The sequence below is a fragment of the Antechinus flavipes genome, chromosome 1 (assembly GCF_016432865.1).
Source record: "Antechinus flavipes isolate AdamAnt ecotype Samford, QLD, Australia chromosome 1, AdamAnt_v2, whole genome shotgun sequence".
In the NCBI taxonomy this organism is placed as follows: domain Eukaryota; kingdom Metazoa; phylum Chordata; class Mammalia; order Dasyuromorphia; family Dasyuridae; genus Antechinus; species Antechinus flavipes.
In genome coordinates, this window is record NC_067398.1 from 680,925,018 (window position 1) to 680,943,138 (window position 18,121).

The following is an 18,121-nucleotide window of genomic DNA, read 5'->3' on the forward strand; positions in this document are numbered from 1 at the left end:
TGACGGGTCAGTGTTCTGGGAAGCGCAGAGGCGGCTTGACTGGCAGCGAGCGGCCCATGCCACAGACGGCTCAGGGGGCCCAGGCACTGGGGGGTGGCTCCTGTGCCCCGGGCCCTGCAGAGGGCGGGCAGGGGAACGGGGCCCCGGGGCCCCACGTCCTCATGGCCGCCTCTGAACCTGCAGCCCCGGAGAAGGAGCGTTCGGCCCGGCTGATGGCCAGGAACTGCTGGAACGTCTTCTGGGGATTCTGGGACTACGAGACGCCCAAAGTGATCGTGGTGAAGAACAGAAACTTGGGCTTCCTCTACCGCGCAGTGCAGCTGCTCATCCTTCTCTACTTTGTCTGGTGCGATCGAGACCCCGGAGAGGGGACGGGAAACAGGAACAGGCAGGAGGGAGCAAGAGGGGACGGACTGGGAGCGGGGGGGACTGGGGGGAACAGACCTGGGGAAGACTCGGGGGGGGGCTGGGGGGAACAGACCTGGGGAGGACTCGGGGGGGGGCTGGGGGGAACAGACCTGGGGAGGACTGGGGGGGGGGGCTGGGGGGAACAGACCTGGGGAGGACTCGGGGGGGGGCTGGGGGGAACAGACCTGGGGAGGACTCGGGGGGGGGCTGGGGGGAACAGACCTGGGGAGGACTCGGGGGGGGGCTGGGGGGACAGACCTGGGGAGGACTCGGGGGGGGGCTGGGGGGAACAGACCTGGGGAGGACTCGGGGGGGGTGTTGGGGGGTGCAGACCTGGGGAGGACTCGGGGGGGGGGGCTGGAGAAGAGGGCAGACCTGGGCAGCAGGAAAGGGAAGACTCAGGGAGAACTGAGGGGCTGGGAGTGAGCGTACACATCTCGGGAAGGGCAAGAGAGGATACACCTGCGGGGCGGCCAGAAAACACCAACCGTTCAGAGGAGCGGCTGTTTGCTGGAGAAGATAGACAAGGGGAGGGGGAGGATGGATTGGGGAGGGGGCGGAGAGCAACAGAAACAGAACTGGAGCGGGGAAGGAGCAGAAGCAAAGGAGGGAACAGACGTGGGACTGACCTGAGGGGCAGGAAGGGATAAACGCGGAGGGAGCTAGAAGGGGACGCTCCCAAGGAACAAGAAAGGCGAAGGGACCTGGAAGGTAGCGAAAGGAATAGACTTGGCAGCAGGAAAAAAGCCAGGAGGAGGGCTGGAAGGAGGAGACAGACCTGGAGGTGGAGGGGGCTGAGTGAGATAGGGTAGGGCAGAATAGGGTGGAAAACAGAGATGGGGCAGAGCTGATTGTGAGGAATGCTAGAGGCTGATGAGAGAAACAGTTTCAGGAAGCTGGCTGGACCCAATTTCTCCCCTTTTAAAGCACAAAAAAATAGGAGAAATGATTCCAGAATAGTGATGGAACATCCCCAGAGAAAAGCCAGTTTCCTCTGGGATTCCTCTGACATGTTGTGAAAGGAGGGCTCTGGGAGAGGAAAGGTCCTCTTCATGCAGAGCAGCCCAAGGCTCAGCCCCAAGTGTCCCTGGGGAGTCCTGAGCAGGCCTGGCTGCTCTACTTGGCAGGTACGTGTTCATCATTCAAAAAGGCTACCAGGACAATGAGACTGGGCCCGAGAGCTCTGTCATCACGAAGGTCAAGGGCATCACCAAGTCCCAGGACAAAGTATGGGATGTAGAAGAGTATGTGAAACCCCCTGAGGTGAGGACCTCTATGGGCCAGACATCCCTTCTTCCCAGTGATGTGGTCTGGTTCCTGAGGGTGGGAAGTCTCCTGTCCCTTGGTCCCTTCCAAAGGGATCAGCTTCATCTGTCCTGTCTAAGAGAGATGGGGCTAACTGAAGGGCAGGGCTTCTACTGCCAGTCCCCCACCCCACCTCAGCCTATGACCCCTTCTTCTCTTTGGAGCTTAGGGGGGCAGCGTATTTTCCATCATCACTCGGGCAGAAATCACTCCCTTCCAGACCCTGGGAACCTGCCCTGAGGTGAGCTATCTACTGCACTGATCATTCTCTTTCCATCTAGATAGGGTGGTGAGCAGAATGACGTACTAATCGGAAGGGAGGGACTAAGGAAAGTGGAGGAGGGAGAAAAAAAGAGCCCTATTTACAGGGGAAGATTTGGAATCAGGGAACTTGATTCAAACCCTTCCTTAGTACCTATATGATTTTGACCAAGACATTTCCCTCTCTCTGAGCTTTCCTAATCGATAAACTAAGGAGGTATGAAATGACCTAGGAGATCTCTTCTAACATTACCTCTTTGGCCACAAATGTGGCCAGGAAGGGAACGGACAAAGGGATTCAGAAGGCAATGCTGGGGCTCAGCAGGTTTACCCTTCATGTCCTCCAGAGCATCCGCATTCGCAATGCTACCTGCTTCTCTGATGACGATTGCATACCTGGGGAGATGGACATGCTGGGCAATGGTGAGTGTCCAGGAGCACAGGATGGCTTAAGGGCAGAATCTTGCTTTCAAGGACCCCAGTTATCTTTACGCCCTTCACCCCAAGCCTTCATGCTACCCCTATTTCCTTAGGAGAGAGAACTGGACGCTGCGTTCCCTATTACTTTGGGACCAAGAAGACATGTGAGGTGTCAGCCTGGTGCCCTGTGGAGGACGGAGCGACCGTCAGGTCCAGAGATCATCAGCACCCATCACTGTCCCCAGCACCTGAGTTCTTAGGCTGAAGGGAGACTGCTCTGCCTGCCTGCTTCCTATAGAAGCACTTTGGCCCTTGCCCTGCCCCCTCCTTATCACAGAATTCACAGGCAGAGATCCCACTGGAAATCTAGCCCAATCCCCTCATTTTACAGATGAGAAAATCATGAGAAGTAACTTATCCAAGACTCCACTAGTGGTGTCAGAGGTGGGATTTGAACCCAAACCCTATCCCCTCCACTAGTTTACATTCTACTCTGCCACACGGCCTCTTAGCCAGATCAAGGATATTCCTAAAGTTGGCATAAAAAGTCAGAGGATCTGGGTCCAAATCTTAGTTCTGGTATTTGCAAATGGACAAGCCATTTTTTCTAAGCCTCAACTTCATCTGTAAAATGAGACAGTTGAATAAGACATCATGAAGGGCCCTTCCCAGCCCTTAACACTTTCATCTCAAGACTTGTCTTTTGGTTTCAGCTCTGCCACCAATATAAGGTCTTGAGCAAATTGCTTTCCTTTGCCTTGGTGTGTGAGGTGGGGGGAGGAGGGAGTGTGTATTTGTGATATAACTGTTTTGGGCTGGGGACGGACCCTCACTCCTTATCTGTGCTTTCTCCCCAGTGAGTTCCTGGGAAAGATGGCCCCCCAGTTCACCATCCTCATCAAGAACAGCATACATTACCCCAAATTCCGATTTTCCAAGTAAGAGACAAATAAGTAGTCATGGGGCCTAAAGCATGGGACAGGGGATAACGATACTCGCCTTGGAGATGAGATTGGGCTCTTCTGACTTAGGAAATATCTCTGCCCCACCCCCAACTTCTAGGAGAGGTGGGCCCCTTGGGAGCAATGGGAAAGAAATATCCCAATTCCATTATGATCCTCCATCTCCTAGGGGAAACATAAGGGACCATGATGATGGCTACCTGAAACACTGCACCTTCAATGCTGATACCGACCTCTACTGTCCCATATTTAAATTGGGCTTCATTGTGGAACAGGCAGGAGAGAACTTCACAGAACTGGCCCAGAAGGTTGGCATCTGGGGCCAGGGAAAGGGAGGAAAATATGGAGGAGGGTGGGGAGAATAGAACCAAAGGCTTGGCTTGGGGGTCAAGGGGATCACGACACAAAAGTGGGAGTTCCAAATGTGAGACTGGTGGCTTGAATTCAGGAATGTTATATATGGACTGGGTAAAATGAAAAAGTATGGATGTTCAGAAATAGTCAAATGTTGGGAAGGCTGGGAACTCGACACATTATGACATGAGGGGCTCAGGAGTGAAATGTAGGGATTGGGGAATGGAACATAGGGATGCAGGGCTTAGGACTAGAATATGGAGACCAGGGATAGAACTCCTATTCAGTACTTTTTTCCTGGGATTTCTGATCAGCTTGGTAAAGGAACTAACTGCAGCCAAAGCCCCAGCAAAGGGAGAATGAGCAGCAAGAGGATCTTTGTCCCTGCAGGAGGGTCACAGACTTTTTCCTGTCTCAGAAGATGGGAAGACAGGGAACTCAGTAATACACTATGACACAAGGGGCTCATGAATGATATGTTGGGATTGGGAAATGGGCACAGGCCTGGAATATGAAGAGCAGGGATAGAGCTCCTACTCAGTACTTTTTCCCTGAGATTTCTGATCAGTTTGGTAAGAGCACTAAAGGCAGCCAATGCCCCAGTAAAAGGAGAATGAGCAGCAAGAGAATCTTTGTCCCTGCAGGAGGGTCACAAACTCTCTCCTGTCTCAGAAGATGAGCTGGGCCTACCTGCCACCAGAAGCAGAGGACAGGGAAATGTGATCTGTCTGGCAAAGTCGGGTATAGGTAACACCTGCTGAATTATTGACAGCTGGTACTCATGGCTGGCCCACCAGGCTCCAAGGTGGGCCAAGGAAGCCATGGAAAATTTTGAAGGGGGCAGAGGGCGAGCTGGAAGAAAGTTTTAAGTGTGGAACACTTTGGCTCTCAGTCTATATAGGCTGAACCTCCAGGTGTGGTGCAATGGGGAAAAATGCTTTTAAGTTAGATCTGAATTTGAAGCCAATCTTCAATTTACTACCTGTGTGAGACTGGGCAAGTCATTTCACTCAGGGGGTGGGGTGGGGTGAGGGGAACTGCTTCCTTCCTCAGCTATAAAATGAGGGGGTTGGGTCAGATACCTTCTGAGATCCCTACATTTATTTCATGACACTTTTTTTCAGGATTAACCTATATAATGAAGTTCAAGCTAGCTCTGACTCTCAACCTTTTGCTTCCTCTACCTCCAGTTCTGGAGACCTTATAAAGAACCCTCATTCCACCCCAATCATATTGACCTAGACAATCTAGAATGAGGAGAGACCTCAGGGGATATTTGACCAACCAAAATAGAGAAAACTGAAGCTAGGCAGTTTTGGTAACTTGTCTAGGGTGAGAAGTGGGATTTGAACCACAATCCTCTGAATCTAGAGGCAGGACCACCCCGCCGAAGATATCCTTGTAATCTCAGCTCCTCTCTTCCTCTGCAGGGTGGAGTCATTGGGGTCATTATTAACTGGAACTGTGACTTGGACCTGTCTGAATCCAAATGCAATCCCAAATACTCCTTCCGGAGGCTCGACCCCAAGCACATCCCGGCTTCCTCCGGCTACAATTACAGGTATGCCCTGGAAGTTCCTGGGAGCATTTCTCGAGGACTCGGTCCCCTGCCAGCCTACCCAGCCAGCACACAGTGGCCAGGGAAACCCCACTGGAGGGTTCATCCAACAGGCTAGGGTCGAGTAGAAGACTGGGCCTCCCCTGAGGAAAGACAGGAGAGTTTGTACCTAAATCGTAGTCAATACACTTGTCATCATAATGCAACGAGAATCTAAGTGACTCTATGCCAGGTTCTGAGCACACCAAGGGAAACCAAAAAGCTGTCCCTTTCCTCAGGGCGCTTACAACCTACTGGAGGTAGGACTATGATGTATAAACACAAGTATATACATAATTTGAGGAGAGGACACTAAAAATTAGAGGGTTCAGGGAAAGGGCCCTATGGGAGCTGCTCTTGGATAGAACTGTTTCAGTATTTAGTAGGAGGTATTTCATAAATGCTCCTTGCTGATCATCGCAAATCTGGATTCAGTAAATTATAAGCTTGAGAGCAGATAGTGTTTGTATCCTCAGTACTGTTAGTCAATAAACATTTATTAAATAACCACTATATACTAAGCATTGTACTAAGTGCCATCGATATAAAATAAAAAGAAGCAAAAGCCAGTCCCTGCCCTCAATGAGCTTACAATCTACTGGGGGAGACAACATGCATATTACAAATATATACAAATAAGCTATATACAGGACAAAGAAATAATTAAAAGAGAGGGCTTTAGAACAAAGAGATTTCTGTTCACTTAACATTAGTGCTTACTGAATGATGGACAAGCTGTTTCTTAAAGAAATCTGAGATGCTAAGCTGTGGAGGGAGTGCACTGGGCAGAGGGAGAAGAGCTAGAAAGAGGGGAGCACTCTGAAGTTAGCCTGCGGAAGCTGGGTCTGGCTTTTGGTGAAAAGCATCAGGAGTTAGGCAAAGGCAAAGTTTGGATTTGGATCACTGAAGATTCCCAAATAGGAGCAACATGGCCAAAGCTTGTGCCAAAACACGTCGTCACGGCCTTGGCGACTGGGCAGAGGAAGGATTGGAGAGGGTAGAAACCTGGAGCCAGGACAATAGTGCTTGGGGATAGGCCTGAGGACCTAAGCTGTATCCAAATGCCTCTGAGGGCACAGCGAACTACGGGGGCATGTTTTACCCCTGGCCCTTTCATCCCAGATTTGCCAAGTATTACAACATCAATGGCACAGCTTTCCGCACGCGCATCAAGGCCTATGGGATCCGAATTGATGTTATCGTGCATGGACAGGTAGGTCGACAAGAACCTTTGAGGGTTACCATATTGTCTAAGGGAAGGGTTCATGGCAGTGCCTGTCAGATCGAGAAGCCTAAAAGTATGTCTCTTCCCACCAGGCTGGGAAATTTAGCCTGATTCCCACCATCATTAACGTGGCCACAGCGCTGACGTCCATTGGAGTGGTAAGTGTCCTTGCTTGGAGTTCTGGGGAAGGGAACAGGACTGTGGGAACACTTACTCAGCCCCCTAATCTCTGATCCCAAGGGCTCCTTCCTCTGCGACTGGATCTTACTGACCTTCATGAACAAAAATAAGGTCTACAGTCACCGGAAGTTTGACAAGGTACAGCCTACTCCCCCTCCCTCTCTCCCCCTTGGGCAGCGCCCTGCAGACAGCTCTACAAGCCAGAGCCAGACTTCCAAGCCAGAGTTCCACTTCCCCTTGCTACAGATGAGCAAACTGAGGCTCAGGGAAGGACCCCAGGAAAATGACTTGCAGAAGAGGGGCCAGTAGCCCAGAGCCCTAATCCCTACCATGCAGAAATCTCTAGCCTGGGGATCAGCCTGTACTCTATCTCTGCCCCTGGTCCAAGCAGATGGTGGATACCCAGGATTCGAGTGAAAAGCAAGGGCCTTCCAGCCCACAGGCTTCCTCACAGGACTCCAGGCCCATGGAACCCAAAGGCTTGTCCCAGCTCTGAACTCCCAGCACCATCTCCACTTTGTCTCTGTGCTGCTTAGAGACTGAGGCCCTGGCTGGAGCCATGGGGTCATTTGAAGTCAACAGCTCCACTGAAAGAGGATCTCTGGGCTCAGGCTGCTGGTACTGAGGGGCAGCTCGGATCAACAGGCCTGTGCTGGGCCCCCAGTGTTGCCTGTATTCTTGTGGGGGTCTGGCTAAAGGGGTATAGAAAAGATGGTTCTCTCCCACTCCAGTCTCCAACCTCCTAGCCTTTCCCTCATCTTCCTCCCCAAGTCAATCATTTCAGAACTCTGCCCCTGAACCAGCCACTCCAGATCTTCAGCAAGGAAGTTAGTTGGTTCCCTCCAACTGAAACCTCAATTTCCCTCCCACTGGACACATTATAATTCCCTCTCTTTCCTCTCGAGTCTGCTGCCAGATGGCTTGGTGACAGATACTCCTTTCTCAGACCCAAGTTCATATTCCAAGGTTGGGTGGGAGAGATTTCCATATCATGCTCCTCTGGCTTCATCACCCTGGCATATATGTCCCCCCACACCCCCAATGAACCCCCTTATGCAAATAGGAACAAGTTGGCAGTGAGCTCCAATAAATTATACATGATCAGAGCCTGCTGGACCTTACCTGTTCTCAAGAACATGGCGTGAGCCAATCACTCTAGGCCTGGAAGGCCTGTCTGGCCCCCCTTCTGATAGCGCCAAAAGGCAGCTTGAGAAGAACACTCCCTTTTTCTGGACACAGCTCGTGGGATAGAGGTGAAGGGAGCAGCTGGACTTGGGGACCAGGTCCTTGGCTCAGTCTTCCGGACAACAGGAGCCCTGTCCAGGGAGACCACACAGGTCCCAGAGCTGAGAATGGCCCCCGGTACAAAGGGCTCCAGAGGGTAGAATGGCCACCGTACCGATGCTACATCACACAACTATCTCCAAGTGGAATGGGCTGGCTCAGAGGCTAAAAGGGAAGCTTCAGACAGGCCGGGGTTCTGCTGGGTGGGTATGCCGGAGGCAATCGAGTTCAGGTCTGGGTTCAACTAGATGCACTTCCAGGTCCCTCCCAAACTTCTGAGATTCTGATTCTGGCCCCTAGCGCTGCTGGGCAGTGCTGTCCATTCTAACACACTTCTCTCCTCAAATTTCAGCCCTTCTCCCATTCCCCAGAGCAGGTAAGCTCGACTCATACTCTCATGGAGTGTCTGAGATCAGTCTCTCTTTGGGGCAAGAAAAGTGGATGGTAATGGAATTGGGAACTAAGGATCCCAGGTGGTGGGAATAAGCTAGTCAGCCCCTGGCCCTCTGAGCTTAAATGAAAGCCAAGTGTGAATGAAAAGAGGGACATGGATGCACGGATAAGCAAGGGGCTTGCAGGGAGTGGATGCAAGCTGGCTGGGCACTGCTGGGAATAGGGAGAAGAGGAAGCGGACAGTAACCCAATTAGGCAAAGGAGTGACTCGAGTGTCTATGGTAATCAGGCTGCTAAGCTCTTTCTGGAGGCTAACACAGACGCCAACCTCTCGGTGCATCCTAGATGGGGATTTCTCCTTTTCTCCTCACCCATCGTCCTCAGGACTGCCCGCCTCCCTAACCACAGCAACTAGGCTCTGCCACCCTCTCTCCCCACTCCCCACATACCCCAAGACTAGCAAGGAGCTCAGCTCGGAATACCACAATCCCCAGGGATCCCGGGGCTTCAGCACTATGTGCCTGTTGGAGGAGCTGAGACCATGAGAGGAAGGAAGGCAGGGAAGCACCCTACTGTATTAACAGGCACATCTATGTCTCCTGTTAAAAGTGGGTTGCCACAGAAGAGCTCTGCTATATACAGGGTATCTGTGTTACACCCCTAAAGACTTGAGAAACTGGCTTTTCCAGCTGGGCAGCAGCTCGGAAATGGAGAAAGCCACTTCTAAGGGCTCTGATTTCCAATCCCCAAGTATCAGTGGTCCCTGGGACTCTTCCCCTGCCCACCCATCCAAAGACTCATTGGTGGTCTCATTGACCCCAGCTTGATGTGGGTCACGTGGAAGGAGCCAATCATTAAGGTCCTCTCTGCCGCCCTCAGGGCCAGCCTCTCAGCCTTGTTACCTTGTGCAAGTGATGCTCAGGATACACTGCCCTTTGACTCCCTGGGCCCAGCCCTGGGATATTTGGCCACTGCCCTTCTAAGAAGCCCAGCTTGCCTAACATCCTCACCACCCCCTCCCCAGCTCTTGCTTTCTCTTTAATTTGATTTTGTTTTCACTTCAGAGCCTCTGCAGGCCAAGCTGACTCTGGCTTCATCTACCTGCAGGCAGCTCAAGTTTCCAACAGCATTGGGGAGCAGCCGTCACTTTCTGGCGTTACCTCAGGCCAGCCTGGAGCCCCCACAGGCTGGGTCTGGTTACCAAGGGCCCAGGCTTCCTAGGACAACCCCCTCATCTCCTCCAGAAGAGCCTTCTTCTGGGGGCCATTTCCTTGGACAACCCCCATCCCTCCTCCCAAATTCTTCAACTGTGGAGGGGGCCAGGGCCAGGCCTGTGGGCTTGGCTCACTCTCCAACCCCAGTTCAATAGTGCTGTTTCCCTCAGGACACACAGAATGCCAATGGGGGCAGGATCCTTGGGACACTTCAGGCTTTCTCCCAAGATAACTGCCACAAATCTTGCTTTCCAAAACTGTAGAGCCCTGCCCAACGCAGTAATGAGAACGATCTGGCTCAAGATACAATTGGTTGACATGCTCCTGCTGGGTGCACAGGCACTGTTCTGGAGGAGCGAGAGCTTCCAGACAAGCTCGTGGCCACAGCTGCACATTTGCCATCTAGGACTCAGGCCCAGGAACCCAGTGGCTCCCTGCCCAAGTGCCTCAGACAGGGACCAGAATTCTGCCCACCAGCAGCAGGTTCCCTAGGCCTCCCCTGCCACAGGCCTAGAGAAGCAGTCGTTCTCTACAGAATGACATTTATTCACAAAGGAACCAGTCCCCCAAGTTTTCACCTGATTCTCAGCCACAGATGTAGCCATGACAGTCGAGACATCTCAGGGCCCCAGAAGCCTCCTTCCCAGAGAGTTCCAGGACTAGTTCTACTCTTCACATGATGAACGCTCAGGAAGGGAAGAGAGGGAACAACCTCCCCCCTCTTACCTCCGTGGCCCACTCATGGCCAGTCAGCTGCTGTTTCCCGTGCTCTGGGGATTCTCCCTGAGCTACTGGGCTTTGGCCACTGGCCTCTATTCTCCTGGCTTTAGAAATGCTCATAATCACTCCCAAGTGCCATGGGGGTAGCGTCTTCCGTCCCGCCAGAGAAGAGCTCGCCAGGGCAAAGACCGTGACAAAAGGTCTGGCCAAGAGCGCCACGCCCTCCAGCTGGCCTCTAGTTGGAAAGCTGGGGGTTCATCTGTAGCAGCCACTCAATCATCTCTGTCAGGTAGGTCATGCCATAATGCCGAGCAATGCTCCTGAAGATGCCGATCTGCTCCACAAAGACCTGCAGAGACAGAAAGGAACTGCATCAAGCCGAGGAAGGCGCAAGGGACACGAGGGCCACAAACCCTGCGAGGGCCATTGCAGATGGGACCGGCGGGAAAGCTGGGCATGGACGAGCCCCGGGAAGGACAGGTCCGCTCCTACCTTGGTCTGGATGGTCAGGGCAAAGTCTCCGGCACAGCTGCAGTAGATGGGCATGTTGGCCTCCTTCACCCCTTTACACTTGAGGCAGATCTAAAACCAACAGGAAAGCTGAAGAGGGAAACTCCCCAAAGCTTCAGGCTCCTCAATGGCCCCTCCAGTGCCAGCCCCTCCTCTTCCCGCCACCTCCTTCAGTCAAGTCTGAGCTCCCTGGGCCTCATAGTCACGGCCCTCCATGGTCTGTGGCCAAGCTTACCTCCCACTGCTCCCCGCTCAATTTCTTCTTGCCTCCAGGTATATGCTATTCCCCATAATGTAGCACTTGGTATTAATTTTGTACTGGGGCCTAAGATCTTCACTTCCCCCTATATGTATTGTGAGCTCCTGGAGAGCAGGAGCAGCTTCTTCTCTTCCCTCTGTATCCCCCTTCTTCTCTCCCTCCCCCACCTCGGGTTGAGCATATAGTAGGTGTCAATAAAAACTTGCTGAGTGATTGGCGGACTCTCCGTGGGCTCCCTCATTCCCTCCCCCTGGAAGGAGACGCTACTCTCTCAATTGGTGCAAGTAGGACTGAAAAGGGGTGGCTCTGTCCCTGGCTCCCCCCGAGAATCCCTTCCCTCTCTCTCAAGGGCTAAGTAAAGGGCTTGATTCCTATCACTGGAAAGCCAGCCCCCGTGCCCATGAGGTCCTTCAAGTGGAAAGACTTCTCTCAAAAGGGCTGTTCCTGCTTGTTAATGATGGTGGGTGGGAATGGGGAAGCAGGCCCAGCGCTGAAAGGTCCCGGATGGGAGGCTGTTGATATGGGATGCTGGAGCCCCCCCCCTCCTTTCTCCCCCCCCCCCCCCCGGGTTCTCCCCGCAGCCCCTCACCAGGTCCTGCAGGGTAAAGGCCATCAGCTTCTTCTGCAGAACTTCTACCAAGGCCATCTCAATGTGGGCAGTGTCATACGCGGTCTGGCAGTTGGGGCAAAGCCACTGAGGCAAGACCGAGGCATCCTGAGGAGGGAAGGAAAAGGCAAAGCCATGAGGCCTGGGGCGAGGGCAGCCTCCTCTGCAGGATTCAGACTGTGCTTGTGCATTGCACCTGCGTGATGTCACACAGACATGAGGGGAGGCCAATGAGCAGAAAGAACAGAGTCCAGTGAGAGGGGCCAGCCCCCACTAGTGTCCCTCAGAGGGAGAACCCAGGCCCACGGCCGAGCCACAGCTCTGTGGAGGTCACCAGCAGGAGGGGTGGGGATCGGACCTGGGACTGGGAGCTGAAAAACCTGGATCTGTCTTCTCCCGTCCCAGGAAAGAGGGGGCTGATGTGTACCTGAGAGAGGGAGGGGTCTTTGCAGAGGTCCAGGTCGCGGCAGAAGTTGCAGTTCCGGCAGATGACTTCAGGGAGCACGTAGGAGCGGCAGGGGTCCCGGAATTGAGCCTCCTCTGAGAACTCGCCCACGTCCACGAGCCGCAGGAGATCGCGGTTCAGCTTGTTCACTTGATTGGTGATGTTGGTGTCCAGTGAGAGCACCTGCAGAGACAGCCCAGGTGAATGGCTGAGAACTCTAGGAAGGCCACATGCTGCCGTCCTCTAGGCGCCAGGGCCACCCTCTTCTGACCTGGGGGCAATTACTAAAATCATCTCTCTTCAACTCACTGCACAGGAAGCTGGTTCTTCTACATTTCCCTAATTGTTGCTGTTGTCATAAAGTACAGAAAGCTCTGGACTTATTAGTTTAAGACTCAGAATATGTTTTGCCACAGAAACATTGTTCTGAAGTGGAGAGGTTTCAAGGTCAACCCACAAAAATCAATGCAATCCAGAAGGCTGTAGGGAAATACACTAGTCCTAGCTCAGACACCAGAGTTTGCTGGGCCCATTTCCTCATCACTACCATGAAAGGGTCGGGCTAGATGCCCTCCGAGACTCCTTCCAGCCCCAGCAGATGATAATTTGAAGTCTATGATATCAGCAGCCCTGTGGAATTTAACCTGTTTTATAAAATATATATGCTTAGCTCCAATTAGGATGCCAATAAAACCTCCCACTGACGACTGGCTGCAGGAATAAGAATGTTTCTCTTCTACACCAGATGGTGGAAGCCAGGATGCCAATAAGGCTGGAGTGGGGAAGAAGTGGATGGGGACGAGGCCCCAGTAACTGATATCCAGCGCCGAGAGCAGTTTTCCCTGGCCCTCCTCCCCAGCATCCACCGCGACTTCTTGCCCCAGGCCCCAGGATGTGCAGGTGGTAGCTGGTAGGCTGCCACTGTAGAAAGAGGGTGCCTTCTAGAGTCCTGGGGAACCCTAGCCGCCTTCTCCTCTCATCACCCTCCAGCCACATGCCCAGAAAGGCTGAGCCCTCTTGGAGCAGGACAGCGTGGAGCCCAGAGGTCTCCTTCCTTACCTTGCACACATATTTTATGAACTCCAGGGCAGGGTTGTTGAGCAGCAAGTGGGAGCCAGGGAGGACTGGGAACATCTCGGAGGGCTCTGTGGAGTTGCGGGAGCCCATCACTTTCTTTTGGATCTTCTGGGTGATGGTGAAGAAGTTCTGGGTGAGCTCATTGGCTACATAATCCTGGGAGAAGGTGATCATTCCTGAGAAAGAAGAGACTGCAGTTTCTTGATAAGGTCTTGGCTAACCTGGTAACTTTCCCTATCCCCTGAAGGAGCTACCAAAAAAGAGCTTGGGGCTCAAATGAAGGATCACTAAATCTTATATAGAACATGTAGCAAGACTCAGGCAGGGCTGTAGACCATGGCCAGGACACATCACTCACCAGGAAGAGCCCCAGCTACCCCATCAGCCTCCTGGGACAACTGGCTGTTCCCCCTCCTCTTGACGGGGGTGCACCCAGGAGCACTTCGTCTTAATTCCTCTTTCATGCTGTGGTACACAGCCACAATATATGCTGGAGAGAAAGGCAGTGACAGAGAAAAAGGAGTAAGATTCAGGTTACAGGCCCCGACACTTGTTGATTAGGCACTGCTCTAGACTCAGGAGGTAAACACAGTGTCCACACAACTCAAAGCAGAGTGGTAGTGATCCTCAGGGATGGGCTACGCAGCAGCACCTGAGGGACCTTGGACAAATAGCTTTCCCTTTGGGACAGGTGTCTAGTTCCTCATTTAAGGCTTAAGTAATTTTCCTTCTTTAAATGAGCTGAAAACTTAATAAATTCCAGGACTTCTGTGAATATGTAGATTCTTGGGAGCCATTTTGTACTAACCACCCCTCCCTACAAACCTCCTATTAAAAGTTAAGAGAAACACCAATAGAGATATAATATCCAAAAATAGAAATAGTAAAAACAAATGTATACAAAATTCAAAACTACAGGGGAAATAAAATATACTTATGATTAACTCCAAAGGCAACTGAAGAAATGCTAAGAAGCAAAACTAGATACATGCTAGAATTAAAGGATATTTCAGGAGCCTTCCAAAAAAATTCCTGAAGGAGGTAATAGAGACTTATAGAAACAAAAGTCATATAAAATCTAAAAAAAAAAAAAATTTAAATTTAAAAAACATAGGAAAATCAGCAAAAAGCAGGCCCCACAGTGGGAAGCAAAGGGTTCATGACCAGTGAAGAAGAGTAGCCCTCCTCAATATTGCTGGGAATGGAGGACAGGTCTGATGCCGAGAAGCCCTGAGCTCTGCTTAAGACAGATCCAGAAGGCTCAAATTCAGGACCACAGCATGGCACAAATCGATAAAAAAAACAGATGACTTGGGACACATATATTTCTGAAGAAATTACAACAACTTCTTGGGATAAACAAAACTAAAAACATTCTGCAACCCAAAACACTCGCAGGACCATATCAGCAAGGAGAGTGTGGGACCTCAGGACTCTTATTATAAGACATTATAAGCAAACATTTGAAAGAGAGAGATAAAAAAAGAAAAGATCTATCAAGCCAGAACAAAGGAAGTTCTGTGACTTTCACAAAAAGCACCAGGAAGTAAAGCAGTGTAGTAGCAAGTCCAGTTTCTCTGAAAGATCAGGTCTCAAATGTCAAACTCATGGAAAATCTTTTATTATACTGTTCAGAACCCACTATGTCACAACACTCTAGGAATGGCAACAAGGAATTGTGGGTTCCAGATCCTTGGTCTTGCTTGAAGTCTTATTTGAGGTCCACCCAAGCTTAGGTTTGGCTTCACCCAAAATTTGCTAAATATTTCTATTCCCTGATATCCATCTCAACCAGCCTTGCTTTTAAGCTGCTCTCCCTGGAGAATTCTTAATTGCACACTTGAGGATCTCCTTGTCTAAATCCTATATAGTATAAACCTTCAAAAGCCGCCCTTCCCTGGGGATGGGAAGGAACCAGATCTTTGTGGTTTGCACTCTCATTACCAAACAACTTAATAAATTTCTTTCTAAAACCTTTCAGATTTTGGGGCCTTTGTCTCAAAGCGATGATTTCAGATATCAAATTCAAATTGCCCTGAGATAGGAAAGAAGACTATCACATGATAATAACAGCAATAACATGGGGGCAAGGTGGCTCAGTGAATAAAGCACTGGCCATGACATTAGGAAAACTCATCTTCCTGAGTTCAAATCCATCCTCAGACTCTTACTAGCTGTGTGACCCTGAGCAAGTCTCTTAGCCCTGTTTGCCTCAGTTTCCTCATCTGTCAAATGAGCTGGGAAAAGAAATGGCAAGTCATTGCATTATTTTTGCCAAGAAAGCCCCAAATGGGGTCAAAGAGTCAGCAGGGCTGAAACAACTGAACAACAATAAATCTAGGCTAGTGGACCCTCCCGGTCCTGATGTTCTGTGTTCTAAGAAGCCTTCCAGCAGTGAGGGCCCAAGTAAAGTTATATAGCATAAATCATAAAGGAGCAGAAGCCGCAGATAGTGAGAATGATTTAAGACTGATACTGAGCAGACCAAGAACACTGATATGAAAAAATGTCAAGGAACTCAAGAGAAAAGGACAACAGAAAAACTGATTTACCAAGGGGTCACTGCAGCAAAAGGAGGAAGGTGCAGATAGGACAGCAATGATGGCTGGGAGAGAATTGAGAGGTCAAGGGACAGGAGGTCACGGAGAAGACAAAGACCAGGCTTAAGGGTTTCAGGGCAGAGCAAGAAGTAGAATGAGAACAGATGAGATAAGGCAAAGTAGAGAAAGCAGAGGGAGAGGGAGAGCCCAGAAGCAGCAATAGGCAGCAAGAAGTATTCCAATGCCCCCACCCTGACCAAAGCGTCAGAAGGATGGAGGCAAGAATAGCTGGTGTTGGAAAGGTGGGCAGGGAAACTGTCATCAGGAGGAAAGTCAGAAAATGGGAAGAGTGAGAAAGAAAAAGAGGGAGCGGAATGGCTGCCCTTTGGAAGAGTCAGTAGGCCTGGTATGTGGGACCAGAAGCAATAGGTGCAAGTTACAAAGAAGGACGTTTAGGCTAGATGTCTCATTCTTAATAAGGAGCTGCCCAAAAGCAGGATGCATAATGGAGGTAATGAAGGTAATGGAGACCTATTAGTCGAGAATGGAAACTAGTTGCGGGGTAAACTGTACTAGGATTACTTTGAGGTATGGTTGACACTGTGAGAGGGGCCCATTTACTATCATAATCTATGCCAAAGAATCTGGCCCAGGTGCCCTCGGTAGATGGAAGGGTCCCCATCAGGTAAGATGTCAGGGTAAACAAGACAGGAGCTGAGGATGATAAATAGAGGTAAGAAGCCCAAAGATGTAGTCACCTGAGATAATCATGAGAAAGTAGCTCTGGCAAGAGGCTGTCTGGGGAAGAAACTGTACAATGTTCCAGTTGTTATCCAACAAGTCTTCCACATTAGATTCTTCTATCATCTCCTTCTCTGCTTCTTCTTCTTCCTCTTCCTCCTCCTCTTCCTCACTCTCTTGTTCTTTCTCTGCTGTCTGCTCTTTCTGGGTGTTTTGCTAAAGGATTTTAAGCATTACCAATTAAAATTTTGCTTCCATTTTCAGTGTCTTCACTGTAAATATCAATCCCCTCCAGCAGAGTGCCTCATCTAGGGACAGGATTCCTTTCTATCATTCCCCTGCTCAAAATCCTCAGTGGCTCTAGGATAACATCTAAACTAATTAGCCTGACACTCATACCATGCTCCTGCACCCCCACTCTCCAATCTGGCTCAAATCTGCCTTACTGAATTATCTTATTCCTCTTCATCTGCTCTGCTCCAGCTGAACTGGCTTCCTCATTGACCCTGGACAATAACATTTCATGTCTCCTCTCTCTGCCCATGGGCAGAGGCTGTCTCTTTTGGGATAAGCTTCAAAGAATTCCTTTTCTAGCACACTTCCTGGAATCCTTTGCTTTCTTTGAGGGGCTGTTTCCTATGTGAAGATTTCTCCATTCTCCCCCAGTTATCATCATTTATTTTTATGTGTACATGGTACAAACCCGAAATAGGACCGTATCTCTGGAACCCAGCCCCAGTCTGGCATATGGTGAGGACTTAATAAATAATTGTTGAGTTGAATTGAAGGAACCAGAATGCCTTGAGAAGGGCAGTATGGCTATATCTAATGCTGAGCTGAATCAAACATGTTCTCATCTTCACCAAGGAACCAGAGTGCCTTAAGAAGAACAGTATAGCTAGCTAATATATAGTAATTCAATACACAATCTTTCTGAGTCTCGGTTTCCTCATTTGTAAAATGGGACTAAAAAGAAATAAACAAATAGATTAAAAGGAAAAATGGGGGTAATACTTTTAGTATTGTGGAAGCTTATCAAAAAAAAAAATCTCTATAGTTTCTCTAAGAATATTAAGGAATAATGTTTCTGTAGCCTAAAAACCTTTCTAAACTTTTTCCCTCAGGAAAATGGGTAAAACAAAAGTTAAAACCTTTCTTAAAGAAAGCAATTAAGTGCCAAACAAACAAACTCTGCTCTAGAGAAATCCATTGATTTGTAAGATAGGGGTCCAGGAGGAATGGCAGAGGAACTTTCTTACACAATAATTCTGGGAAATTAACTAAACCTGTACTAATATAGTATATTCTTTTATTTGCTCAGAATTTCTACAAATGTTACCTGAAGTCACCTTGTTACATTGTAGGGCATGGGAGACTACAGCATTTTGAACATTTCTCTTCAAGCTAGAAATGCTTGGATATTAATGTGAAATTAAATAAAATCATTTCTGGCAGACTTAGACCTATCAATGCCAAGTATTATATTAGTATTGATATTTTTTCTTTGATACACTTAATATGATTGCTGTGAGAATCAAATAAGCTAATGCACATATGTAGAGCACTTCAGAAACACCAAGTTCTATATAAATGTCTGATTTTAACAGATAAAGTATGAG

At 49.9% G+C, this 18,121-nt stretch overlaps 2 protein-coding genes across 6 annotated transcripts in view; one reads left to right on the forward strand and one right to left on the reverse strand.

Moving 5' to 3' along the window:
* Positions 1-12: 12 nt before the first annotated feature.
* P2RX2 (purinergic receptor P2X 2) lies at positions 13-10,323 on the forward strand. Of its 5 annotated transcripts, none has more exons than XM_051972558.1 (13): positions 13-346; positions 1,536-1,671; positions 1,883-1,954; positions 2,322-2,397; positions 2,508-2,604; positions 3,252-3,332; positions 3,526-3,664; positions 5,141-5,271; positions 6,430-6,520; positions 6,625-6,690; positions 6,773-6,850; positions 8,349-8,372; positions 9,454-9,542. In XM_051972558.1, the coding sequence occupies exons 1-13, from the start codon at positions 57-59 to the stop codon at positions 9,472-9,474; spliced, it is 1,302 nt and encodes a 433-aa protein (XP_051828518.1). In that variant the 5' UTR covers positions 13-56; the 3' UTR covers positions 9,475-9,542. The 5 variants fall into 5 exon arrangements, with proteins under 5 accessions (XP_051828518.1, XP_051828515.1, XP_051828516.1 ...); XM_051972555.1 differs by having other exon boundaries at positions 14-346; positions 9,497-10,323; XM_051972556.1 differs by lacking the exon at positions 8,349-8,372 and having other exon boundaries at positions 14-346; positions 9,497-10,323.
* POLE (DNA polymerase epsilon, catalytic subunit) overlaps positions 10,129-18,121 on the reverse strand; it is a 67,405-nt gene continuing 59,412 nt past the window's right edge. The window contains exons 43-49 of the mRNA XM_051972572.1: positions 16,520-16,718; positions 13,580-13,711; positions 13,204-13,397; positions 12,127-12,327; positions 11,682-11,807; positions 10,816-10,905; positions 10,129-10,672 (exon numbers count right to left, since the gene is read on the reverse strand). Of these exons, the coding sequence (XP_051828532.1) occupies positions 10,559-10,672; positions 10,816-10,905; positions 11,682-11,807; positions 12,127-12,327; positions 13,204-13,397; positions 13,580-13,711; positions 16,520-16,718 (1,056 nt within the window). The 3' untranslated portion in view covers positions 10,129-10,558. The remainder of the gene's footprint in view (positions 10,673-10,815; positions 10,906-11,681; positions 11,808-12,126; positions 12,328-13,203; positions 13,398-13,579; positions 13,712-16,519; positions 16,719-18,121) is intronic.

Coding starts and splice junctions, on each gene's coding strand:
- P2RX2 (XM_051972554.1), top strand. CDS start 57: ATGCCACAGACGGCTCAGGGGGCCCAGGCACTGGGGGGTGGCTCCTGT. Junction 347..1,535: donor ATCCTTCTCTACTTTGTCTG/GTGCGATCGAGA, acceptor TCTACTTGGCAG/GTACGTGTTCATCATTCAAA. Junction 5,272..6,429: donor TCCTCCGGCTACAATTACAG/GTATGCCCTGGA, acceptor CTTTCATCCCAG/ATTTGCCAAGTATTACAACA.